This window comes from Siniperca chuatsi, linkage group LG14 (genome assembly GCF_020085105.1).
Source record: "Siniperca chuatsi isolate FFG_IHB_CAS linkage group LG14, ASM2008510v1, whole genome shotgun sequence".
Classification (NCBI taxonomy): Eukaryota; Metazoa; Chordata; class Actinopteri; order Centrarchiformes; family Sinipercidae; genus Siniperca; species Siniperca chuatsi.
In genome coordinates this window covers 14,475,876-14,503,092 of record NC_058055.1, presented here as the reverse complement: position 1 = coordinate 14,503,092, position 27,217 = coordinate 14,475,876, and the positions used below count along the sequence as shown (strand labels likewise).

General features: G+C 41.7%; 2 protein-coding genes across 3 annotated transcripts; one reads left to right on the top strand and one right to left on the bottom strand.

The window, feature by feature from the left end:
• Window positions 1–1,297: 1,297 nt before the first annotated feature.
• On the bottom strand, window positions 1,298–12,049 carry hunk (hormonally up-regulated Neu-associated kinase). Of its 2 annotated transcripts, none has more exons than XM_044223262.1 (9): window positions 11,374–12,049; window positions 8,494–8,786; window positions 7,592–7,647; window positions 7,013–7,148; window positions 6,772–6,899; window positions 5,205–5,331; window positions 4,851–5,019; window positions 4,488–4,650; window positions 1,298–3,610 (listed from the first exon to the last, which is right to left on the bottom strand). In XM_044223262.1, exons 1-9 carry the CDS (start codon window positions 11,611–11,613, stop codon window positions 2,862–2,864), a joined length of 2,061 nt encoding a protein of 686 aa, XP_044079197.1. In that variant the 5' UTR covers window positions 11,614–12,049; the 3' UTR covers window positions 1,298–2,861. The 2 variants fall into 2 exon arrangements, with proteins under 2 accessions (XP_044079197.1, XP_044079198.1); XM_044223263.1 differs by having other exon boundaries at window positions 11,920–12,049.
• A 2,350-nt stretch (window positions 12,050–14,399) lies between these two features.
• Window positions 14,400–26,542, top strand: scaf4a (SR-related CTD-associated factor 4a). Its single transcript, XM_044221352.1, has 19 exons — window positions 14,400–14,622; window positions 16,346–16,429; window positions 16,579–16,623; window positions 16,724–16,885; window positions 17,075–17,207; window positions 17,496–17,632; window positions 17,763–17,939; window positions 18,126–18,208; window positions 18,341–18,425; window positions 18,797–18,973; window positions 19,151–19,224; window positions 19,380–19,570; window positions 19,769–19,869; window positions 20,266–20,379; window positions 20,503–20,659; window positions 20,968–21,095; window positions 21,460–21,613; window positions 22,423–22,575; window positions 22,864–26,542. Exons 1-19 carry the CDS (start codon window positions 14,593–14,595, stop codon window positions 23,763–23,765), a joined length of 3,087 nt encoding a protein of 1,028 aa, XP_044077287.1. The 5' UTR covers window positions 14,400–14,592; the 3' UTR covers window positions 23,766–26,542.
• Window positions 26,543–27,217: the final 675 nt, after the last annotated feature.

Here is a 27,217-nt window from a genome sequence, read left to right as displayed (position 1 = left end):
TTACTTTTTCTATTAATAGTTTATTCTAAAAAATGTGCAAAAGTGGTGAAAATGTCCATCACAATTTTACAGTTGCAGCTCAAAATTGCTTATTTTGTCCAAAACCCAACAATATGATAATAATTTACATTGATATCCAACAGAGAAAAGCAGCATTTGGTAAGCTATTGTTTTGCATTTTAGCTTAAATTAATTATAAAAAGTGTTATTGATTAGTTTTCTGCTCCATGGCAGTCTCATTAAACAGTTACCAAATCTGGTATTGCTCATTACTATCCCTCACCTGACTGATAAGTTTCTTAAAACCTAATCATCCATAGAGGAACTAATCACAAGAGGTGGCTTTCTGTGAGCTCCACACTGCCAGTAGTTCATATTTTGGATTTGTGTGTGTGTGTGTGTGTGTGTGTGTGTGTGTGTGCACCTACTACAGGTGTCACCAGAGTAGCACTGAACACAGATAATACCTGTACATGCCCTGTCGTGTACACTATCCTTTCGCTCAGCGCTGTGGTTAAGCCACAGTATTCATGGCCACAGCCTGTTTGTCTCACTGGACCGCCTGCAGATTTTGACTGTCCGCCTGTTTTTGATAAACAAAAGGCTCTGGCTCTAATGCATTTCAGAGCCACTCTTGCCCCTCGGCTTTTATCTGCTTAGCCACGCCGATTTAATCTGACGGCCCTGTTTGTGTTGTCCTGTTTGTGTTTGTCTCAGAGCTCTGGTGATCCCCCTTCTTTGTCTCATCAGGGTGGTTTATGATGGGGACGCGGGAGCCACAGCTGAGTAGATTAGTGTCTACAGTATGTGTGTGTGTGCGTGTGTGTGTGAGTGAAGAGGGAGGGGTTGCAATATGTGTGTGTGTGTATCAGTCCTCAAGAATCCTTCAGCTGTTGCAAGGGTGTGTTTTTTCTTTTTTTACCCACCACAGGTGTCCCGTGGGAAATGTATGTGGGACAAGTGGCACATTGAGGTTGTAAAGCAACATCGACCCTTCCATAGCAGAGAGGCCAATCTTCATTAAGTCCCCCAGAGCTGAGAGCTTCAGGAATAAATTATTCGCCTCAGGCTCTGTATAAATTATACAAAAATTAACAAGTATGTTGGATTCTGTGGATTATTGTGGAATTACTTGTGTAATTATAGTTTTAATTTAATTTAATTTAAGTGTATTAATTAGTTTTTTCAGCTAATAAAAAGTTGTATATTTGCATGTGTGCGCAGAGTAGATGATGTGCACAAATGAAACCAGACAGTAAGCAGGTGCATTTGAAAGACCAGACAGACACGTAATGGATTCAGTATAAATATTTAAAATACTTTATACAGCATAGAAATCTCTTGACACTCAAACAAAACCATCCGTTACAAAATCTTACAAAAGACCCCCGAGTCTGTATCAATCTCAGTATCAACCAGAAAAAAGGTACAAAGACGTTAATTTCAAACGTTGACTCGTGAAACATTGCATGCAACTTATGGACAGGAAGAGATTCTACTGTATCTTAACAGTGAGAAGCCTTGTGTGCCTGTGGAAGCCTTTTCTGTAGAGTCAAATAGTTTTATGAAGCTACTCTCATGTAAAAATGTCAGTTCAACAAACATTTTAGAATCCCTTTGTACAGAAGTGACAGGAACACAGGAGTCGTACTGTTATTTACAAGCACAATTTTCACATTACTCTCAGAGAGCTCTTGGCAAATACTCATCATTGCGGTTAACACTTAAGAGACTATTGCACAAACTACAGCATTAAGACACAAAGAAGTGAATAATTTTCATGGATGTTGTGTGATCCTAGTAGCAATTCTTCCCACATTCACACCCTCAGCCTTTTGGCGAGGTTGATCAGTTTCATAAGGCTTTTGATGCTCTTTTTTATCTTTCCTTTATTGTTTTTTTTTAACTGACTGAACAGGCATATCCTACTGTGAGAAAGTCAGAACTAAGACTTTTACAGTTTCCCTGTGGGCTATAGAGGTGATGTAACACTCGCATATAAAAAGTTATAGCTGTGAATTATTATCTGTGTTGAGTGATAGTATGTATGTGAGTATGACTCTACTCTTGGTACCTACTTCTATTTCAGTGTGTTGATTCTAATGGCACTAACGCTCAGACACTGCAACACTGTGGCAAAATCCACACAAGCATGTCACAATCGACTGCTGTTACACATTAATGTATGAATAATGCAGTGAGGTAAAAGATGGTAAACACTGTTGTTAGTACAGGTTTTGGTTTTTAAGAATAGTGCAGTGAGCTTCTTCATCCAGTCAGCATTGAGGATACAGTGCCAGCTGGCTGGAAGTCAGTGGGTAGAGTTTTAGAGAGTTTTCACAGAGACAAAACATTTATACATGTAATCAGGGTTAGGGTCGGGGTCTGTTAGCTGGTGTGAATCAGTCTGCGGCTCAATTAGTAACCAGTTACAGCAATATTACATAAGAGAGTATCTCTTAACTCAGTCTATAATACAGTGTTTTCTGTGTATGTGTGTGCATGTACACCTTGTTAGCAAGGCCCATATTACATGATGTCCCATGTCCACTCTGTATCTAGGACACAGCAAGGCTTAGTCATTGCTCAGGGATCCGTTTCAAATCTCATCTTCTCAGCGTCACCACCTCTTATTACATAATGATAACAGGAGATAAAATAGTTTTAAACCCCTTTTTGTTTTCTTCTTTTTTTCTTTTTTAGACTGATCAAGTCTGTCGGGAAAAGTGGCTCAGTCGCAATAAAGGGACAGTTCACAGTTCAAAAGGCCGCTCTGGAAGACCTCTTCAACTTAAACAAAATGTTGAGATGGGCCTTGAGTTCAGTCTGTCTTTCTTTCATTTTCTTTTGTCATGTATCCCTCAGCAGAGGGTCTTGAGTGCACCTGAAGCACAGAGAAGAGTCTGCATGGGGTAGGGAGGTGGAGACACCACTTCCTCAACGACCTGTTCTGGCCGGAAGGAGAACGGCTGCAGCTGGACTTTCTTCTTTAGGATCTGTCCGATTCCCATAGAGGGGAACTTGCTGCGGTGCGTTGGGCTGTCGGGATCACTGCTGCTGTTGTTGGAAGGAGGACTGAATGCCGAGGTGGGGTTGAGGGGACTGAAGGCGGACTTTGGAGGGCTAAAAGCCGAGCTGCCTGGGGGGCTTCCTACAGTGCTCGGGGGGCTGCCACTGGTGTCAGAAGAACCGCACCAATCTGATGAGATGCTCTTCTTGGGCTGCGGGTTGACAATGAGGACGGGAGGACTGGGGATTGTGGCCTTCTTCAAGTAAGAGGAGTCGGGTTGGAAAGCAGAGACGTGGCGGGGCGGGGACAGAGTCCCATTGGTCAGCTTGTACCAGGGTGAAGCCGGGGTGTCTTCAATTTGCTCAGCTTTGGAGAGGGAGCCGAAGGAATGCATGCCGATCGGTGACGGTGCTGGTGGAGCAGGTATGTTGTGTTCTGGGCTCGTATTGACTTGTGGGAGGGTGGCCAAGCGCCTCCGTTGCTGAGGGGTGTTGTGAAAGAGAGGATGGATCTCTAGATATTCCATAGAGGAAGAGGCAACTGTGCCGGGTGGTGCCAGAGGTGAATTACGATGGCCACCAGTTATGGCACGCAATAGACCTGAGGAGGAAATGAGAAGCATTGTAACATTTCTGAAATACCATTTTGTCAAGCAAACATTTGTAATATTAGTTTTTGCTCAACTTGCATATACAACTGTATGAAAAGTCGAGAGCTGCAGCTTCTCAGAATACTTTGGGCTGAGTACCCTATGTGTCTAGATTCTATGTTATGTCAGCGGAGACATACCTCTCACAGACATTTTGCTTGTTACTCTGAGAGTAACAAGTAGGCGTAAAGGTACAGCAACATTCTGTTCTGACTTTAACCTTGTGAAGACCAGCTTGAAAGGAGCTTAGGCCTCGGCTTTGCACCCGGGTGCTTGTTTGTCACATGTAAGCTCTTCTTCAAGGAGTGTGATCTGACAGACTCTGACCACCTATCACTCTTTGTTAAAAGTCCCAGGCCTAGTTTGACAGAATTTAATTAATGCTGCTGTGTTGCTAGATTCAATTCAGTTTAATTCCAAATTATATACCCACTTCTGTACTATACTTTCTCAGTCATTTCATCTGACTGTCATCAGGTAAATTAAATTAAAAAAGTGTTTTTAGGTTCCCCTAAAATTGACTGGCAACTTGTCCAGGATGTTTCTTCTCAGATGGATGGATGGATGGATGGATGGATGGATGGATGGATGGATGGATGGATGGATGGATGGATGGATGGACGGACAAACAATGGATGGAGGGGTTGATGACTGGGTAACTACGTATGTGTGAGACAGGTCGTTGCTGTACAAGAACGTGCATGCTCAGTCAACCTACCCTGTGTGAATAAAGGTAAATAAAATAAGTGGCACTTTCTGTAACAAATGTAGTGTACCTTATTATCTTTTTTACAAAGTGTTTTTGTACTGCACCATATGATTCCTCACCTGTTCTGTGTTTCTTCTCCTTGCTGGGGCCCTTGCTAACAGCAAGGTAGACGGGCGTCTGTTTGGGAGGGATGGTGAGCTTGTCGACGTGCTTCCTCCACTGGGTCTGGAAGTATTCGCTTTTCTGCTTCTCTCCTTTCTTTTTCTCCTGGAACTGCATCTCCTACAGGCACATAGCAAACCGCTCATCACTACAGCATTTGACAAACCTGCTGTTGTTTAACCAGATTTATCACCTCATAATTCTTGCACTCTTGTAACCCTTTCTAGGCACACAAACCGAATCCAGGTGTCATTATGAAATACTTTCCAGGTAGAGTATTGAGAATGACATGGGACTGGTGTTAGCTAGGATCCCCTTACCCTGTACTCTTTAGAGAGTCTCTTCATTTTCTTGTTGAGGAGGAAGTAGACAGCCAGAGTGTGGCAGGCGCGGTTGGTGAGGACAGCGCTAAGCACCTCACTGTGCTTGTAGCCCATCTTCTCCGTCATATGCAGCAACACCGTGTGGTTTATTTCCTCAATGTGAATCCTTAACACAGAAAGGGAACGCAGAGCGAGAAGGTTAATGCCTTGTGATGCTTTAAATTGAATGTGAAAAGGATTTCTATGTTTTGTTTTGTTTTTAAATTAAAAGATTCAGAAAATAAAAATAAGCTAAAATAGACGACATACTGCTGCAAAATATAAACTCAAAGCAAATGTGTGTGAACCTGCCTGTTGAGGTATGGTGCCCCTGTGTTCTTGTTTGCCAGCTGTAGCCAGGAATCTGCCATCACCTGATGGATATTTGGACGCTTGTTGGGATCTGGCTCAAGAAGCTTCTTCAGAAGACAGATGGCAGCTGAGACAGAGAGAGAGAGAAAATAAATATTCATACGCTGCCACTGACATCAACTTACTACGTAAAGAGGAATGTTTTCCAATACTGAAACATGTTCTTACATTACATATTTTTCTTCAGAAATGTAACTGCTCTTCTGATTGACAACTATTGGACTGAACATTAAATATTGCCTCATTTCTCTGCCATGTAGCACACCAGTGACAACCATTTCCAATAAGATGGCAAAGATAGTTTCCCAATCCCTTTTACGTTCCCGTATCCACTTACACAAACTTGGCCCTAATCCTGCTCATCCACTACTTTTCCACTATTACATAAGACAGATGCGATGACACATCTGTCATTAACTTGATGTAATAGTTACTTACATAAGTAGGTTAAGCCATCCCTCACAGTCTCTATTAGAGAGTGACCCTGTTATGACATGCTGAGGAAAGGTGTATGCCATATGAGCGTCACTATTTCCAGCGAAGTGCATACACGCCTGTGCTTCCACGCAAATTTCTTTCCCTCATTTACTCATGTTGTTTCACAGAACAACTACATGTAGCCCATTAATTATAATTCAGTATGATGAATTAGCTTTAAATATGCCTGTGCAAATATTGTCTAAGTCTACTTATATATAATGACTACAATGAAAGATTAAGAAGTCTATTATTTATTTATTTTTTCAAAGCCTAAAAAACAGTGGACGGCCCCTTCGGGAATTCTGACGTACTCAGTTCTCAAGTACTCTGAGTCAAATACCATTATCTGAGTCGTTGTGATGCAGTGCCAGCACCTTTACAAGAAAGGTTAGATTAAACCATTGTCATTTATGACATACACAATGGCAGTTTGGTTCGTTCACTTGTTTGCATGTACTCTGCCAATATGCTTACTTTATGCTTCTGCCAAGTTAATTCTTGAGAAATGCTTATCAATGTAGAATTAATGTTTGTGTGCGTGTGTGTCACTCAACAACTGCTGTTTGCTTACTTTTAGGTAAGCAGATGTCTGACAGCAGCGTTTCTTTTAAGATGATTTAAAAGAGCATTAATGAGTCTTAATAAGGAGTCTAATTCATTAAGACGCATCTGATTTCTTGTTTTGATAGTGCTGGCTATTATAATTTTTCAAGGTTCTTTGGCCATTTGCTTCTGATTTAGTCCTTTTTAGTTGTGTTAGATTATTATCCATAAATTTCTGTAAAATTCTTGTGTCTCTTGGTAGAGACATTAGAATTGTTCATTGCATTTGTCAACATCAACATTGTTTTTATTCTCTCACATGGAGTCATAACCTCTTGTTTACATGCCGCTATAAATTGAGACTTCACACTCTATCAGTTCTACCCTGAGGAGTGATTACAGTGTTATGTGAGTATATGAGTGGGCATGGTAGTGCACTATCTGCAGGGTATAAGAGGTGCGCATTTGTGCACTCAGTATTTACCTGTGGAGAGCGAGGGAGGTAGAGGGTTCATCTCCTTGTCCACCATCTTTTGGTGCAGGGCTCGGAGACTGAAGGGCTCCACGGTGAACGGGAGAGTCCCAGTCAACATTGCATACATGTTCACACCACTGGAAGATCAAAATACACACTTCAGCTCTGGGTGCACTTATGAAATAAACAAATCTATTTGAATATGTTGATATTTGACTGATTACACATCGAAAAAGGAGACAACACTCACATGGACCAGACATCCACCTTCGGCCCGTACTTCTTCCTGGAGAGCAGCTCCGGGGCGGCATAGGCCGGACTTCCACACTGGGTGCTGAATGGGTCTGAGTATCCCAAGATGCCAGCGCAGTTACTGAGGCCAAAATCTAAGGGACAGAAGAGGTGGGGTGAGTGTTGTTTCTGGGTTTATTACTGTCTTTTCAGCTCACCCGTTAAACGAGCCGCCTCATCTCAGTGTTACACACACAAACAGAAGCAGATTAGCACTATGGTGAGAGCTTGTAACGGTTTTAACAGGATATTTAATTGCTCTTAACCCCTCACCACATGTGGGACACTGTGACACTGCATGTCCGACTCCAACTGAGAAAATCCTTTTATTTCTACCGTAAAGTAACTGGCATCAGGCATTTTTTTTATTATTAACTGCTTGAATATTATTCTTGTTTGGCTGTGGGAATTTTTTTATTTATGAATGAATGTATGGCATTCCTGTATAAAGTTGTATTCAGAGGAAAGTAGCAGCATTGTACTGAACAAGAAAAAGAAGGCGAGTTAGATACTGTAAATGTAAGAGCTCTTGAGTTACCTATGAGCTTTATGTTGTCCTGCTCATCCAACAGGAGGTTTTCTATCTTCAGATCCCTGTAAGACGAAGAGAGAAAAAGGAGATGTCAATGCCTGCACAGCATCAGTGATTACATTAGATAACTTATCTAAGCCATGATCATCATATAATGCCCCCCCCCCCGCAAGCCCCAACACATACCCCTCCCAATGTGGGTCATGCTGGCTGATTTTCAGGGTCTATTGTGTGCCTCCAGATCCCTCCTCAGTCTCAGAAATCCTGTTATACAGTTATCTACATAGGCCATCTCACCATAATAGAAATTTAGTTCCCAGGCTCTGAGGGACAAAGAATTCAATATTCCCGGGAAGAGCTTTGTGAAATTCATATCAGAAATTTGATTCAGAGATGCAGTTCATGTGTTGTTTTCCCTAAATCAAATCAAACATTTTATCTGCAGATGTAACAGTATTTGTAGGAGAAATGCACTGGAATGATTCAAATCTGTGCGCAGTGCATGGAAATCCAGCTGTTGTATAATTTTTTTTTTTTTTGTCGTATTTATTTTTTAAGAAATTCTTAGCAGCTCTCTTGGAAACCTCTTAAAGCATGGCAGTGCAGTTTATTGAGCAGACAGATATGGTTATTTGTGGATTAACAGTAATGTGCACAATAAGGACGTAACCCACACTTTGAGAAAGAGGCTCATGTGTGACTCAGATCTTAAAGTCAGCTTTAACCCATTAACAGCACAAAGCTCTCTAAGCTATGGATGGCAAACTTTCTTGTATTTTATTTGTATTTTTTCTAAGGTATTTATACAAATTTTGCTCTAACATTGGAGACCAGTGTGTGTGTGTTTTTCCCTTTCTCTGTCTGCATAGGGTTGCCTTATTTTAAGTGTTTTGTTTGTTTGTTTTTACCTGTGCACCACACCCGCCCTGTGCAGGTGCTCAACGGCCAGCACCAACTGTCGGATGTATTTCTGAGTCTCCCTCTCATCCAGGCGTTTCTTGTCGTATATGCGGTTCATGAGGTTCCCGCCAGGACACAGCTCCATCACCAGGTAGTAGCTGTTCTCTGTCTCCAGGATGTCCAGCAGCTGCGTGATGTTGGGGTGGCGGATCATCTGCTGGATGTGGCCCTCCCTCCGCAGGTTCTTGGTCACATACGAGTCCTTCTTAGCCTTCCGCTTGTCAATCACCTTCACCGCCACCTGGAGAAATTGAGACAGAGCGAGGACGAGGTGAGGATGTTATATTAGAAGAAGCGCTGACTTGGCAGCTAAAGTTTGGCTGTTAAATCTTGCATCATATGATATTGTGAATAATACCCATGGAGAATAGAGCACTAGTGCACTGGTGTGTCTTGGAGAGAAGTTTTCAAAGTTGTAGTGTAACAGGTGAAAGTCTTCATTGCAGGGTATATAACTCGACACTGACCTCTCCCTCACAGCTGCTCCTAATGTGGGGCAACCCAGGCGCTATAGGGCCTAGAGGCTGCAAGAGGGGGAGGTGTGTGTGTGTGTGTGTGTGTGTGTGTGTGTGTGTGTGTGTGTGTGTGTGTGTGTTGGAGGGGTTACTGAACCATCATAAACTAGGGGAAAAGCAAATGTTACCCTATCTGTTGAGAAGGCACCAAGGCCAAATGGACATTTAATATTCCCCCATTTGCCACAGAGTTTAGTTGCAGCTAAACACACATGAGGAGCGGCAACAAATGTTGAGACGAGACAGAGCAGGGATAAGTTAGGGCCTGCTCATTTTCTGACACAGATAATTACTTATCCCAGCATCTTCTGTCTATGTTTCTCTGCCCTTGTTGTTTCACTGGAGAAGTAATCTGTAGATTCTCCTCATAAAAATCTCAGAACGTGTCCTTTACCTCTATGACAAAAGACTGAGTTCAAGAGCAAGGCTACCATACATAGCAAATCATCTCAAGGAGAGCCCACAGACATGGAAAGGCACGACCAGTGAAACTAATCATCATATCCATTAATGAAATGGTGAGGGCCAAAGTGGCCGTGTGTATGTCCTCTCTTTCTTCTGTCCTTCAGCTTGTCTTTCTTTTTTACTTTCGTCCTTTCATCTCTGATAATTGATTCACCTCTGAAAACCCTTTTACAGCTGCTAATTAAACCTGGCTATGTGTATGTGCGTGTGTGTGTGTGTGTGTACGTTGAGCTGCCACAATACAGTAATAGATGGCCCGTGTTTATGCCAGGCCGTGTGGATAAGAGAAGGCGTGCGGGGTATGTATGGGGATGGGGCACTGTATTTACAGTAGGCTAGTCTATATGAGAGGGGGTGTAGAGGGGAGGGTGCGCACAGCCAGGGGGCTTTTGGGGGATTCAGTTGTTTATCAGGCGCCCCTCAGACAGAAAAGGGGGGAGGTGGGGGTGTATGGAGGAGAAAGTGGGTTACAGACATCAAAAACACATGCATATGACCTCCTCAGCCCCTGACCATGGCAGCACCATCTCAACTCTCCTCACTTTCATACCCCTGCCTTTAAACACACACACACACACACACACACACACACACACACACAGTCTCTCATCCCTGCATCCACACTGACTTTATAGTGATACTAAAAAAAGATCTGAGAGTCCTCCTGTATTTCCTTCCCCCCCTCCTGTCCTCCGCTCCCTCCCAGTGCCTGTAGGACCCTGTATTCCACTGAATGAGATAGAGAGAGTGTAAAGAGAGGGAGAGAGCATGTGATGTGCTTGGTTGTGTGATTGCCAGTGTTTGCATCATCCTCAATAAAGACAGTGAGGGGAGAGGAGAGGAGCGCTTATTTATATATATATATATATATATATATATATATATATTTTTTTTTTTTTTTTTGACAAGCAGCCATGGGTCTACATGTAGGAACACGGAAGAAAAGCACTTGTTTTCCAAAATGCAAATTTCCTGGCTGCTCTTCAAAAAAGCCTGGGAGACAAAGGCAACCAGTGGCCAATGGTAGTCCATATCATAGCCCTGCGCTGGCGGAATCATAATGAGGCAGAAGCCCATTTATCAACGACATGATTTCATATTCAAGTAGCTGCTCTGTTCTTTCATAGGCCGGGCAATTTTCCTCTCTGTCCCTATCACAGGCTTGCGCGCCCACAGCGGTGAGATCACCACCACCACCAGCAAACAAAGCAAGAGGTTCAGAAAAGCCACAACTAGTTAACCAACACAATGTTAGGAAAGGACAGGCAGCTCTGTCTTCTCTCACACACACAAAAAGTAAATATTGTCATTAGAGGTTGGCTGGAAAACAAGCCCTGCTGTGCATATAGCTGCGGTCAACAGCTGGCGGTGCCGCACGAGCTCATTAACAAAGCTACCCATTGCAAACAAAACTGACCACTTTCTCTGAGAAAGCTAGAGTGATTAGATTGGTACGTTGTAAAGTGTAATGTATGGATAAACTGACAATATAAATAGGCGAAGAGGTTTTCTTGGTTCACATGTGGCAAGTGACAGCTGACACTGTCCACTGAAATTTGAAACCATATCAGACCCCTTGCTGCATGCCACTCATAGGCTACTGCAGTGAGAACAAACTCAGCTAGTTTTTTTTAAAGAAAAAAAGTAACAAAAGTTGTTTTTTGATTTAAAAATTACAACTGCAAGAAATCACGAGGACTACATTAACATTAATGCTGGTGGCATGTGACAGGATCACAAGATGCATTTAAATTAAGCCAAGAAATATAATATAACCTAATTTATTACACACAAATTCACCAAACCCTGTTGCATTTCCACTTTGTGAAGCCCCCGCAGTCCGCTTACCTTTTCCCCAGTCAGCGCGTGGAGACCTTCTCTAACTTTGGCGAATGATCCTTCTCCCAGCTTCCTCCCAATCAGATAGTTCCCGACCCGTTTGGTGTGGTAAAAGTTCTTGAGGATGTCCGCTGCAGGACTGCATAGGGAGGCCGGGAAGATGCTCTCATTGCCGGAACTATTTGGGGTTTTACCCTCATATAACCCGTGGCTGTTGTCCACTACCATGTCGCTGTCGGCAACTGGCATAACAGCTCCCTTGTCAAATGTCTCCTTTTAACAAGGGAGAAAACTACGCAGCTCGTCCCTCGCCCAGCTTAAAGCCAGGTATTAAATACTTAACGTCCGGTAAAGTGCGTTAACTCCGGTCTGCCTGCCTCTCGCCCCTAATAGCAAATTAAGGGAACCGGAGCTTGCGCCACCTGTTCACCCAAAGCATCCAGTGAGCGCACTCAGCAGGTTCCGAGACAAGTCTCGATGAGTGTATCAGCTTAGATTTAAATGACACAGGAAAAAATGCCACACTCAATCATGGAAAGTTATTAACTGACGCACCTGTCTTAATACTTGTGAGGGTTTAAAAAAAACAGGCTCAGTCAGAGGTAGGTAGGATATTACACAGCGTCCCTTCTCCATGCATGAGCGTCTCTTGAATAGTATGTGTGCAGGAAGCGTGTTTTTCAGTTTGGAGTGACTTTACCGGTCCTCTGGGTGGGCGTTTCTTAGTGTAAGGGTGAAAAAACGCGCGCGCACACACACACACACACACACACACACAGCCCCTCACACGGTGGTGGTAGCCGGGGTGATTTTCAATCCAATCAGCTCAGGCGGGCGGAGCACATGTGAGAACAAGGGGGACAACTCCACCCGGTACCGCTGCCCCGCCGTTTCGCCTGGTGAGCTCAGATTGTGCACGGCTATGGACAAAGAATATATTTGTTTAGCCTGAATAGAGAGAGAAGCCATACTGTCACTTCAAATATGCAGATTTTTTTTTTTTAATTCCTGTAACATGATTTCTGGGTGTCTATCCTATAATTGTAGGCTATTGTTCATTTAGGTGGAATTGTGCGTGAAGGATCCACATGTTCACACCATGCGCTGTGCACCATGCAGCCCCACAATTACACTGGCATAGAGGTGTACATTTCTAGTGGCAATAAATTATCACACATGAATGTTTTCTGTGAGAAATGGTCAATATCATATACGGCACACCATCATCTAGCCACTTTTTTCATTGTGTTGTTGGTTGTTGCTGAACTTGGAGTTCTGCCAACAATAGAAAGTTGCAGTTCAGTACACCAGCGGCAAGACAAAGACGTATTTTCCCCCTCGGTCACTGAGGTGTTCACTGGCCTAATTAACACAATGTTCATCACAAAGAGGAGGACACCTGCAGGGAGGGGCTGTATTTGACTTCAGCTCAGGTCAATCTGACCTAATATGATGATATTATATGTTTTCCTATAGAGTGAACCTGCAGGGGCTGAACAAAATAACAGAAACACCCGACAATATAATGAAATCCAATAGAATAACCCTGCATTAAATACTAAAAATGTGAAGCTTATGTAAATTTTTTGATTCTGTGTCAGAGAGGTGTTGATTCAACTCTGTGGTGTTTGTGAGCCTGTAGTTTGTGGTGCCACTATATCAGATTTAATTATAAATACAAGTGCATTCTGTTTTGTTCACTCCTTGTGTGGATTCCTAGAAGCCGGAGTGAGAAGAATACATCTACACATACAGTTTGGCTTGCCTGCTGGACCATGCTTTCTAGACAGCAGATCAGACACCCAGACATGGAACTAAAGTACAAGTTTACCACCATCTATTGGAGTTATTTTGTACTACAAGAACATACAGTTACGCTTAAAGGGACAGTTCACCCCCAAAACAAAAATACACATTTTGCCACAGTTGCCGAGTTTTGGAGATATCGGCCATAGAGATGTCTGCCTTTTTGAATATAATGGAACTATATGGCACTTGGCGTGTGGTGCTCAAAGCGCCAACAAAATACATTTGAAAAACTCAACAGCAATGTCTCTTTCCAGAAATCATGACCCGGTTATTCAAGCTAATCCACCAACCTTGTTGTGAGCAGTTTCATGTAGGAACTATCGGTAGAAAGAAAATAGTTCCTACATGAAACTGAAACAAAAAGGCCTGTGGATCATCTTGAGTAACCGGGTCATGATTTCCGGAAAGAGACATTGCTGTTGAGTTTTTCAAATGTATTCACACCAAAACAATCTAGATGGATAAATACCAATACAGGTAAGAGGAAAAATGTTTGATTTTGATTTTGGGGGGAACTGTCCCTTTAAGACATGAGTGAGTCTGCAGTCTTGCTGAACTTGAAATGCCATTTTCTATTGTCCTGATACCATGCATTTATTTCTTTAGTGAAATTATGACTTAAAGCAAGTAGTTTGTGGATTAGTCCTTGGAGTTTAACAGTATAGCCTGTAAAATAAAGATAACAGTGGGGCAAACAGGTCTTGGGGTCTTGTGAAGGAGTTATTTAATTATTATTTAATTTTTTATTTGGAAATAATGATTCTCAATTTGAAGTACTTTTAAAAGTGTGTATTGGAAATGTTGCACATATCATTTAATGTATTAAATTTGAGAAGTACCATACTACTATAAAAGTGATTATTTTACTAGCCTAATACTCCTTAACTTTGTGACTTGGAATATTTTAAAAGTAGATTTTACTCAATCTTCATCCCAGAAAATGGTATCTGGGAGTAAATGTAAGATTACATACATAGTCTGCTGTGTGTACTGTAGGTCTACTGGTAGGTACACAATGCACAGAGAATTGGAGGAACAGGGATCAGGTGGGGCCCAAAGCTAATTTTTGTCCGGGGGCCCTGATCATAGACTGTAGTCGGCCATATCTAACAAGGACACTGTGTGTGTGGACTTGTTTTATACAGTCTATGGTGTGGACACCGGTGGACACCTCTGTCCCATGCCCTGTCCACATATATTCAAATCCTGTTACACTCCGCCACCCAGCGGACAAAACCTAGAACAACAAAATTGAATCCCATCATGCTTTGCCCTGCCCGCGGACCCGAGAGCTACCGATGCTAGGCTAACTCTCGTTAGCTACCGGGAGCGGACATGTTGTACCGACCCTTCCTAGAATAAACATCGCTGTACGCGGGAAATCGGGAGTTAAGGGGAGGCTCGGAGCGTTGGGCAATCATGGATGCCGTCAATGCCTTTAACCACGAGGTAAGCTGCCTCAAGGGCTCACCAACACTCTGAAGTCACCGAGTCTGGCGATGCTGGTGCTGTGATGCACTGAAGCTAGTCGAGCAGGACCCACCAGTGGGCCTAGCTAGCTGGACTTGTCCATCTTACCTGGCGTAGGGCTAACTGAGTTAGCGTTAGTGTTATAGATAACGTTAATACACTTGTAGCGCTGTTAATGTTACTGTAACAAATTATATGGTTTTATGCCCACTAGCAAGCTAACACAACGATAGCCAGTCCACACTGGTTACAGTAACCTTGCTCAAAGTTCGTATAGTAACGTTAATGTTAGCTTGTCGGAGCATGGCCACTTACATTGTTGTTTCTAACAATGCTAACAGTTAACTGCAACCACACAGCGACCAAACACCGTATCCTATTGTTATTATCACACCGCAAGCTTACAAACAAAATGTTCATAAAAGCTTCAGTGATATGCGCAGCATGTATTTGTTTAGAAGATGCCAGGCTAAGTTACTGTAAGGCCCGAGGACTGATGGTTGATACTGTTAGAAGTCCAGTCAAAAGACAGCTCAAGTCATTTAGTGGTGTTTTTGGTTCCTCTCGTTTCTGCTGATGCCCTTTTGAACCCTTGAGTGTAACAGTTACCGTGGCTGGGCCCGCCATAACTGAATGGCAAACACAAACCTGTAATTGTATCATAAGTAGCTACTCCTGATACTTGTTTATTGCACCAAACCATTATAACCCCAAGGCTGTGAGCAGTTCCTGATGGTTTCTTGAAAAATGTCTTGCACTTTCAATAGCAGTTTCTGTCTGGCACAGAAACAGAGAAAGTAGTTGTTGTTTATGGATTCAAATCACTGTCAGTGTATTCTTAAACATACTTTCAATAGACACCTAAAAGAGCAAACATGTACATTGGTGATGTCTAAATGAGTTTCTCTCAAACACTGGGGCATTTTGTTTAGCTCAGAATAAGCAAAGCAATAGTCTAGTGCACTACACAGCCGTTAAGATGCTTTAACTTCCTCAAAAGAAGACACCCGTCAACAGTGTATGTTTTATTTCTAATTTCTTTGCATTGTACTGTACCAAGGCTGTATCTTGTCATTCTATATAACGTGAGTTATACTGCTGTGTGTTGACTTCTTGGATCCTCACTTCAAAACAGTTGAAATTTATCAGTGGTCTCCTCAGTCCCGAGGGGGAATTGTGAAATTCTATTTGACAAAATCAGATGCTAGTTTGAAATGTCTGCACGTGCCAAGGCGTTTGTAGCAGATGGAAAATGAAAGTGGTAAACAATATCATAGGAAGACTTCATGCATTCACTGTTGCTGCACAATGCACTGTAAAAACCAAAGCTTACATCCCCATGTCTCTGTCAGAGGATAATGAACAATACAACGATCAAGGAGGCAGTGAAAAAGTTCCACTTAACCAATCACAGCAACTAATAAATTATCAGCTATCAGTTATTAAATGGTGATAAGCATGTTAACATTTGGTATATTCAAAAAGCTTAAAATATCAGGTTTAATTCTGCAACTTGTTTCCACTAAGACATTCAGTTGTAAAGAGCATGTCCTGTAAATGCGTCTCTTTGGTATGGGAAGACATGAGGGTTTGGAAATCAAAAGCAATGGAATAGAAATGATTGGCATCACCTCTGAAACTCCTCTCTGTTTATTTCATGACCCTCCCCATCTCACTCATCTGTTATCTACTTCGTCTCTAGTTATTCTCATTGATGGACTCCAGGCCCCCAATCTCTCGGGCAAAGATGATCTCCATCACCAAATCGGCTATCAAAGCTATGAAAGTAAGAATGATTTCGACATTCCTTCATTTTGATTACTTACTTACATATCTATTTGAGCGATATTCTCTGTATTTTTGAGCCTATATCTAGATGATAACATGCTTGTTTGCCCCTCTCTCTCTCTCTCTCTCTCTCTCTCTCTCTCTCAGCTCTACAAACATGTGGTCCAGATTGTGGAAAAGTTTATCAAAAAGGTGAGTTTTGATAGGTGGCTGTCTAAATTCATGTCATCACCCAGTTTCCTCAGTAAACATGACTAAACCCAAATCTGTTTTCTCCTTCTGCAATCTCCAGTGTAAGCCTGAGTACAAGGTAGCGGGCCTGTATGTGGTGGATTCCATTGTTAGGCAGTCCAGACACCAGTTTGGATCAGACAAGGACGTGTTTGGCCCAAGGTTCACCAAAAACATCACAGGAACTTTTGAGAACCTCTGCCTTTGCCCAGTAGAGGACAGGGTAAGAACAGAAAGAGTTGGGGAAAATTTCACTGTGATGAATGTTAGCTGGAATATTGTGGACTTTTTTTGGACTGTTGAAGGATTTTGCCTTCAACTAATGACAAAGGTCCCCACCTAAATCAGCCTCCTGTTATTCCTTCTCCTTCACTTGTGTCCTTGCTTTCTTATATTCTTATTCCTTTTGTAGAGTAAGATCGTGCGGGTGTTGAACTTGTGGCAGAAGAATGGGGTGTTCAAGATTGAGGTTATTCAGCCCCTCCTGGACATGGCAGCTGGCTCTAGCAGTGCTGCTGCACCCTACACAGGCACCGATGAGCCAGGTAATTTGGTTGTTTGTACACACGAGGAAGTAGTGATTACTGTAAGTCCATGATATTGTTTTTAAATACAATTCTACAGACACAACTTTTACAGATTACATTTTTTTAACAAGTTAAAAGAAAGAAAGAACATTTGCTTAGTGGAGAAATTTGTAAATGTGCTTTTTAAATTTATATTGCATAAAACAATTTAATATTTATATGCAGATGTATCAGTGTGTGATGTTAGCGTTTGAAGGCATCTGTGTGCTGCTCACGCACATGTTCATGCTGCGTCCCTTACCTCAGGTTCTTCCCCACCTCCAGCCAAAGAGCCAGTTACTGAAGTAACAGCAAACTCCACCACAACATCTGCTGCTCAGCTGCAAACCTCTGACGCCTTTGCTGCTGTGGCACAGCTCTTCCAGTCTTCACAGGGTCAGCAGGTGTGTGCCCGTACTAGACTGGCATTCACTTTGGCCACAGTCCCTTTTTTTGTATTATCTTTGCTTGTGCATCTCTTAGACCCTGACTAATAATTCTTCTTTCACTCTTTGTCACTGTCACTGTTTTTAGCTTCAACAGATGCTCCAGAACTTTCAGCAGCAGCCAGTGAAGCCGGACACTGACACTCTGCCTCCTGTCCATACCATTCAAACACAGGCCCAAAACGTCACCACTGACCTGGGCATGGTCACTCCGCAGCCTCCCCTGCCCACCCAATCCAACCAGCAGAAGTCAGCCTTTGACAAGGTGGCAGTGTGTTTTTGTATTTTCATATGCCATCAACAGCTAAATTTACTCTGAACAAAAAGGCAGAGGCCAGGCACTGTTTAGAAACTTTGTTTCACAGTGATTGGACTATAAGTAATTTAAGGCTGTACAAGCTCTTCCATGTTATCATTTGTGCATTTTTAAAATTCATTACCTGTCTCTTAGAAATTGCTGGACCGTTTTGACTATGATGATGAACCAGAAGTTGGAGAAGAAACAAAGAGGGATGAAATCTCACAGCCCTCCTTGTAAGTCCTTAATTTATTATGTATACTAGAGCAGCCCTGCAATGCCACAAAGTGGGAAGCTCTGATTGATTAAAAAAAAAAAAAAAAAGAACTCAAAGCTGTGAAGCTGATGGGGTATTTTTATCATCACAGTATGCAGCAGCCTCCAGCCTTCCTACAGCACATGGATCACTTTAAACCGCAGATGATTAACATGTCACAAGACCCCTCACAACAGGTAATAAGTACAACATTTTTAATTGTAAAATAACTCATATTTCCTGACAAGTCTAGTCATCTCATTCTTTGATCTTTGTTTTCGTCTTCTTTTTTTTTTTTACTTTAAACTGTAAAATTAGTTTAAAATGCTCTCAGATTTAAGTTTCCTACAACTGTTAGTAGTTGTGTTACAACAATATGGTTACATGATACATATGCTGTATATGCTCCTTATTTATGGAAGGCAACCCCTTTAGTAAAAGAAGTAATACATATAAAAATATGAAAATGAAACATAGGTAGGTACAAATCTTTTTCTGCCCAGTTAATTTTATATTTGGGGAAACCCTGTAGTACGAGCACAGTATTTATTCCAGTTGTCTTTTTCAGGTTCCTCTCCCTCCTAATGGCCAGCTCCAGGCTTATGGTTTACCGCCAGGACAAAGCTTCCCAGTTATGATGCCTCCTATGGGGCATGCTTTGCCAGGGCAGCCCCTCCCTGGTTCTACTGGGCCTCCAGGCTTCCCAGGGCTATACCCTGCCCACAATGCAGCCCAGCAACAACAGGTAGACTTAACAATGCAAAGGATAAGCAAAATCTAACATGCCATAAGGGTAAATTATATATTTTTATATTTGCATTAAAATTGAAATCTGATGCCAGAAATTTTGAAAACAGCTCTTTATTTAAATGTATGATAGTTTGCATCAAATCATAATCATGTCTTTTCCATACCCTTTCAGGATTTGTCAATGGATATGGACCGTTCATCTATGAGGGATGGCAGACATGGTCGACGGTCACACTCAGGCTCCAGGTAAGCATCTGAAATGGGATGTGATGTGTCAGTCAAGTTTCAATCTATTTATTTTGTTTTATGCAGATAAGCTGCTCAGCGCTTATTTATGGTGAACGTATCGTGAGTTGCAATGTCTCTTTTTTTTTTTTTTTTTTTTTTTTCTCTCTCTCTAGGTCTCCAAAACGGAAGAGGTCACGGTCTAATTCCCGAACACGTCGATCCAGGCACAGGCGGTCCCGCTCACGCTCCAGAGAGCGACGTCACCATTCCCCACACTCTCGCTCGCAGGAGCGCAGGGAGAGGGAGAAAGACAGAGAGCGACGGCAGAAAGGCCTTCCGCCACCCAAGAGCGAGACACTGAGCAGTGAGTCATAATCTATTTATGGTCACATTTATTTAAGTAGATAGACATGGACCTGAAATGATCTGTTAGGTGTGTGCAGTATGTTTTTTAGTAGTTTCACAAAATTATTGTCTTTGGATGATTGATGATTTGATTCCAAGTATTGCATATATTTTTGCCTTTCTAAGTTCTTGTTCACTTTGTCGTTCTCTTTTTCAGTTTGCAGTACAACTCTCTGGGTGGGCCAGTTGGACAAGAGAACCCAACAGCAAGATGTTGCCTGTTTACTGGAGGAGTTTGGGCAGATAGAGTCCATCAATGTAAGTGGACTTGTATAAATCAGTTACATTGGTCCACATCCTGTGTTTGTAACAATGACATTTGCATTTCCAAAGATGTAAAATACTGCTTTTTGTGTCTTTCGGTAATCTTTATAGTAAATTTGTCACAATGTATTTTGTGTTTTTCATGCAAGTTATTACATGGACAGCTCACAGCCTCTGCTTTGTTGTTAATATTTGATATTTGTGTTTATGTTATTAAGATACTGATTGCATACAGAAGATTAACTGTTCAAACCAAACCTTTGTTTTCCAAACTTTTTGAAAGGACCATAAAGCAATCATGAGATTGAGTCCAGACTCAGCTAACTAAATGGAAAACACAGTCTCCTTGTTTTTTCCTCACCTGTCTGCTTGTCCTCTTCTCTTGTTAAGATGATCCCTCCACGTGGCTGTGCCTATATTGTCATGATACATCGACAAGATGCCTTCAGGGCTCTACAGAAGCTTAGTAGAGGAACTCACAAAGTTAACCAGAAAGCCATCAAGGTGAGTGAGCAATACAGATTGCTGCTTTGTAAAGCACTGCTTAACAAAAAGTTAGCAAATCAAAGAGAAAACTGAGAATTCTCAAACTAACTCAAGAGTTGTTTTTTGTTCGTTTCTTGCCAGATTGCTTGGGCTTTGAACAAAGGCATAAAGGCTGAGTTTAAACAGTACTGGGATGTGGAGCTGGGTGTCACCTACATACCTTGGTCTAAAATCAGAGAGGTTCAGTTGGAGGAGCTAAAAGAAGGAGGAATACTGGATGTAGACACCTTATCACCAGGTAAAAACTCTGACAGACACGTTAGGAAATCATACGAACAAATTAAGACATAAAATGCAACCACACATAGTTCATGTAGGAAGTCCAGTTTGTCTCACACTTGACAGTAAACAAGGTCTTCTTCATAGGTCTGACATACCTAATGCTGAATTCAGCAGTTTATACCCTGCCTCTGAATTTATCATTTTGAAATTTGCTTTTATTGAAATGTGCATCAGAAACAAGTTGTATTATTGATGTTATTGTGTATTATAGTGTGTTGACCAGCCTGCTTTTTAACAAGTCTGAATCATGTCTGTCTTTTCCAGAGTGGAGTGGAGTGAGGAAGACTCTTGACCTTCCAGAGGAACTCACCCACAACGGCCGTTCAGAGCCACAGCAGCCTGAGGAGACACAAGTATTACCTGTGGCTGCTGCAGCTGCTCCTCCTGTGCAGGTAAACTAGCACAGTGTCACCAGTATGTTAAACTCCTAGCATCAGAGATGTGTTGATCTATCATTGTTATAAAAGAAAATGTTGGTTAAAAAATGTTGTTTTGATTAAGAGTGCCTGCTGTTCTTTTGGGGATCTGTGCAAATGCTCACTTGAATATGTCTGTGTGTGGTACTCAATCAGAGGGATACGTATGGAGGCAGCATTTAAAATGATATGACACCTGGTCCATACCAACATTAAAAAAGATGAGATAGCTTAGATAAGATTATTTTTATTGTACTTGTTTCTCCAGAGTGTCACTGGGAATGATCACAAATGTCTTTCTCATTTCACATCTCCAGTAAATCCCTGTAAATGTTCTCAGGTTCCTCCAATGCAGCAGCCAATGGTTGGTGTGGGTTCTCTCCAGCCTCCTGTCTTTCCTGGTCCCATAGGCATGCCTCCGCCTTCCTTCCCCCCAGGCGTCCCCCCTCCTCCTTTCATCAGACCTGGCTTCAACCCCATGCAGATGCCTCCAGGTAGCACCTCCTACAGTTGCCATCAAACCATTTCTCGCTGTCTTTCATTCAGTCTCTCTCTCTTACACAGCGCCCATTCTCGAATGATGGTCGATTTCCCACCTGTAGTTCGATTCTTCTGGTCCAAATGATACATTGTTGCCATTTAGTTTGTGTTCAGACTGGCTTATGACAAACGAACCAAGGGCAAACATGAAGTCGTACGGACTGTAAGGTAACTCATTCATTGGGCAGTTATGGTGACTATCATCCTGCATCATCAGCTCTTCATGGACCCACATGTGGAAATTAAATTCCTGTGACTGAAAGCAAGACATGCAGCACTTTACTGCTCCTTATGTGTTTATTTATGTTCTCTGGTGTCACAAAGAGCTAATGAAGAAATAATCGTCAAGAGTAATGGTTGAAACAGGACAAAATAGAGGCGCCTTGTACCTACTATTATTATTATTATTATTATTGTTATTATTATTAGAGTTGGTGTGTGGGCGCTAAGTTTTGCTCACTTTTTAATAAGAAACTGCAGAAATACATTGACTAGAACCCAAGTACAACACAACGCTGTTTTAACTACTTTTCACTCTGACTGATCATGTAAAATCCATAGAAGGAAAAACCACAACAAACTGCACCAGTTCACCTTTTCTGGTGAAGGGTATCGTCCAGTTAAGTCAACACCAGAGTACTGTTTACAGTTTCCACACCAGCCCAAACAAACCGATCCAAACAGGCAAATGCACCATAGTTTGCTTGAACCTAATCCAACTGGTGTGAAAGCACCCTAACTCCTTTAACCCTTCTTCTCCCAGGTTTTCCTCCTCTGGGTGCCATGCCTCTAGGTCCCCCACCTCCCTCTAAAGGTGGAGTAGAAGAATCGCCCCTGGACCCACCAGGTCTGGGAAACAGGAAAAATGACGAGGACCTGGATCCCAACATCTTCAACAACCAGATGGGACCTATGGGTCAGTCTGTCTTTCTCTCTGGACTTTTCACCTGAGTGATTTGTAAAATGACTGTTACTCATGTCTTAAAAAAAATGCATTGGATCAGGTGAGATTTTATTATTAGATACAGTATAGTGCTATATCATTCGATTGGTTGATGGGCAGAAATTTAAATAATGGCTAGTTTGACTATGATTAATTTGTATTCAAGTGATTTGTTGTTTGTATTGCAAATTTAATATTTTGGTGCTTTTGGACAGTTTGATTTAAAATTAAAGCTGTATTTTGTGTGTGTTTCCCCATCAGGTAACCAGGTAGGTGGACCTCCAGGTGGACCTCCAGGTTGTCTTCCAGGTGGTCCTCCAGGAAACATCCAACCCCCTTCTGGTGGTCTGCTTGGCGCTCGGCCCGGTATAATCCCACTCCAACGTCCTCCGGTTCCCCCACACATGCAGCGTTTCCCTCCACCTCACGGGCCACGACCCCCTCACCCCAACATGCCACCTATGCCCCCACAGATGATGCCCAGAGGGCCACACCCTCAAATGATGCACCATGACCCCCCTCCACCTAAAGGAGGCTTTGGAATGCTCCCTTCCCACAATATGAGGGCTCCTTTTCCTCCCCACGGGCATGGCCCTCCTCTTCAAGGTCCTCCTCCTCCTTTTATGAGACCAGGGGGTCCTCGTGGCCTGGAAGGGCCAGAAGAAATGGATGGCAGACCATTCAGGGGAGACAGGCCTGGATTCAGGGACCGAGAGCCAGAGAGGGACAGAGACTGGGATCGAGACAGGGATAGAGAGAGGGACCGAGGTTTTGGAGGTGGAAGGCGTCCATTTGGTGATGGAGGTAGGGGAGGAGGTGGGGATAGAATGGATGGGAGGGATAGGCTCGGAGGTTGGCAGGAAGACCGAAGTGATCACCGGGGAGGAGGATGGGACAGAGACCGCGATCGGGACAGAGACCGCGATCGGGACAGAGACAGACGAGACTGGAGGGAGAGGCGAAGCAGCCAGGATAGCGACAGGGAGCGAGGGAGGGGTGATGATGGGGAGAGGGAACGAGGGAGGGGGAGGGAGGAGAAAGAGGAAGGGGAGAAGGAGGGAGTCGAGAAAGAGGGAGAGGAGCTGAAGGAAAAGAAGGGGACAGGCCAAGGCGGTCAGAACGGCGAGAGAGGACCACGCGGTGGGACAGGGATGATCGATTGACCGAACTAGAAAACATGGACAGAATTCAGACCTCAAACAGCACTGAGCAACCTTGTTTGACTCCTTTGGTTACCATGGAAATGAATAAAGAACCCAGTGTGGGAGCTTCTCAAAAGAAGGTAGAATCTGAACCTTTAGCTCCGCCCCCAGAGGTAACTACTGCTGCAGAAGAGCCGATGCCTTCTGACCCCTTACCTTCAGCTCAAAGTGAGCCCACAGAAACAAAACAGGAAGCAGCATCATAGACTGGCTCACTGCTCCTTCAGCCAGAGACTGCTGTGAACCACTGAAAGATAAAAATTGTGTTTTTCACTATGATAACCAGCCTCAACTCCTGGCAGATGAATTCTAACTAGTCACAGTTTGTCAGTCGGTAATTGACAGTTTCTGGGCAGTAACACATTTCTTGAAAAAAAAACCATCTCCCACACATGTTGTCAAACATAAGAAAATGGTTGTTTTCAGACTTTATGGCTCATGGTCACATTTGGCGTTGCATCTGTGTCTTGAAAAACACACGACCACTTGAAAATCAGTGTGGAAAAATGGCTGAAGTTAAATGTTTGCTGTCAACTCTGGTTTCTCTCCTTCCCGTAAGTTATAAGAATGAACGGAGAGCTTGCATGTTAACTTAGCTCTGTCCATCTGAGGTTAATTTGAGCTTAGCTTTTATGTTTTTACTCAAGTTGTTTTGCAGACGGAGGAAAAATTATTTCTGTGACACACAAATGTATTTTTACTTTGTGGCATCATCTGTGTGATAGCAGGCACTCCTCAACAAGGTAAATATCTTCATTATAAAATATTTTTTAAAAATTGCCAAAATGTCATGTCAAACACTGAATATCTTATAACAACTATATAATGTTAGAGGCGGCATCTAATTTTCTCTTTTGTTTTCATCTTGTGTTTTGGCTCATTGCAATATCACAGCCAGTAAGGCAAAACTTTGAAAGGACTATGGTGGCCTTAAAATCCAATCAAGTTACTTGTAGGTGTTTCATTGGAGAATGGCATTGAGTTCTCCTTTGGATTATGTTCTCACTTCTCACCCTTTGAACCATACTTTATTTCAGGCAGAATAAAGATTGAGTATTGTCTTCATTCTACCAGACACTTGGTGCAGTAACTGATTAATCAATGACACGTGCACATTTACTGGCCAATACCCAATGTCCTTAAAAACACTCTCAAAACATGGTTTTATTTAAAAAGTAAGTATTCCACTAATACTGTAGAGACTTATTCTCTGAATCTAACTTGGTAGTAATATTTTACTGATAACAGGAATTACACCTAATTCCTTGTGAAAAAAGTAACACTCATGTTATTCTAATCTTATTTAGGAAATCAAGAATGCTTCACATTCTTTGATCATACTCTACTTATCCAGATTTCCCTGTATAGCAAAGCTGTTATCGAAATCTTTTAATTCTTTGTGTGTGCATATAATCATTTTGTTTGGTTACAAAAATATTGGACAAACACAAACCTATTGTAGGGGCTCAAAACCAAGGACTTAAACTTTAACGTTGGCTTAATCAAATTTCTTTTGCAGTCAATATGACTGATGGGCCAAGAGGCATTTTAGTTAACATAACATGCACAAAAATTTTAGAACGAAACAAAAGGTACGTCCAGGTCTATCTATCTTGGAATCTTTAGGAAGTAAAGAAATTTGATGAAGTTATCTAAGTGGGCTTTGTTTCAGAAGGTTGTGTGTTCTAGACATAGAGGTATTGGTATGCATAAATAAAGATGAGTCCATCCATTTGCAAAGAAATTTGACTTGTACCCAGATCAGAAAGAGCTGTTCAAAAACTGCACGGGGAAAAAACAAGACATTTCAGTGGATTTTCATCTTGGTTTCCGTTAAATGTGTTGACAGTCAATTTTTCAAAACTAACATCTTCATCAAAAGTTAAGTGGAATTAAAACTCTATTGGAAATTCTAGGACTTCGTTTTAAAAAAAAAAAGCTGTCTAAATTTCACACCTTTACCTAAATGTGTATATTTTTATTTTTCAGTTAGATAAAGAAAGTAGAATCTTTTGTAGATCCAACAGAGGAATATCCAACACAAGTTGATTTTAAAAGTATTGTACTCCACAAAAAATGTGCAACTATTCCGGTGCCACCTTGTATTATTGAGCATTGTGTATAAACACATGTTAGCAGGCAGACTCCATAATCTTTATGCTTATGGTTTTCTTTTTCCCATGTGCATGGAAGGAAGGGGGCAATCTCTTAGATCAGACAAAAGCTTTTCTGTTTGTCTGTCAGTCAAACTCAGATATAAATAAGTTTTGGCCACATGAAAATACAAAATGTAACCCTGTAGCTGAATTCTTTTTTTGTCTTTGATAAACACAGCTTTCAAACTTAGTGTCCGTTTCACATTGATTAAGTTGCTAACATTTGAAGCCCAGATTCTGCAAGCCCAACTCTTGTTCTTGTATGATTTTAACACAGAGGCACAGAGGGTAAAACTAAACTAAAGTGTTGCTTGGGACACTGCTGTAAATATGCTTGTATCACTGACGATTCAAAGGTGTAATGGTAATTGTTTATGATCTGTGATTCGTTTATCCAAGAGAAACAAATTGAGTTGGAAGGAACAACGGAGGCCCTTTGCTTTAACGTTTTTTTTAAACTCCTAATGGTTTGAAAGTTAACAGATGTTTCTATGATTTGTTAAAAATACAAAGACATGGACATAAAATCTTCAATATTTCAGCCATAGGAAATTGTTTTTAATAAACTATTTTTGTACCAAATCATTTTGCTTGTTGAAATTATATTCCGTGCTTAATCCATGCTCAACTAGTCAGATGTTGAAAGATAAAGATATTCAAAATGATCTGGCACACATTTGATATAATTGTCTGTTTGAATGCCACAGCCTGATATTACTGTGATTTTGGATAAATTCATCTAATGCTTACAGGCTGACTCTTTACTATCCATGGTGAAGAGTAAAACATAAGATTTTATTATTTGCTAAGTCTAGGTTTCAGCTAGCAGCAGACTTTGCAGCCCACACAAATCCTCACAAATGTTCATCTTCATATGAAAGACCAGTCATTATGGCTTCAAATTAGCTTTGTATTATTGCTGTACTGATCAGTATATAGTATATGAATGTTGAATAACCCATGGTTTGTTTATCTAACATTATGATAAAGTAATTTTAGTTGTTTTTATTTATTTATTTAGCATATGGGATAACTACCGGCAATATAGCCCGACAGTATAGGAAAAATAATGCAAATACTAGGCTATTGATTGATAGTTATGCTATAAATAAAGACGGCAGCAATACATTTTGTAATAATTTTAACTACAATGTAATGCCTTCTTACAAATTAATATGTCAAATTGCTAGAAATATTCTAATATTGTTGGATTAAAACTTTGTCATGGTGGCTGATTAAGTTATTTAACGTGGATAA

What these genes read in the sequence shown, in the direction of transcription:
- hunk (XM_044223262.1), bottom strand. Translation starts at nt 11,613, where the DNA reads ATGCCAGTTGCCGACAGCGACATGGTAGTGGACAACAGCCACGGGTTA. An exon ending in GGACAACATAAAGCTCATAG is followed by an intron (nt 7,149 to 7,591) that starts GTAACTCAAGAG and finishes TCTGTCCCTTAG; the next exon opens with ATTTTGGCCTCAGTAACTGC. An exon ending in ACCTCCCTCGCTCTCCACAG is followed by an intron (nt 5,332 to 6,771) that starts GTAAATACTGAG and finishes TCTCTGTCTCAG; the next exon opens with CTGCCATCTGTCTTCTGAAG.
- scaf4a (XM_044221352.1), top strand. Translation starts at nt 14,593, where the DNA reads ATGGATGCCGTCAATGCCTTTAACCACGAG. An exon ending in TCAATGCCTTTAACCACGAG is followed by an intron (nt 14,623 to 16,345) that starts GTAAGCTGCCTC and finishes CTTCGTCTCTAG; the next exon opens with TTATTCTCATTGATGGACTC. An exon ending in CAGCTGCTCCTCCTGTGCAG is followed by an intron (nt 21,096 to 21,459) that starts GTAAACTAGCAC and finishes AAATGTTCTCAG; the next exon opens with GTTCCTCCAATGCAGCAGCC.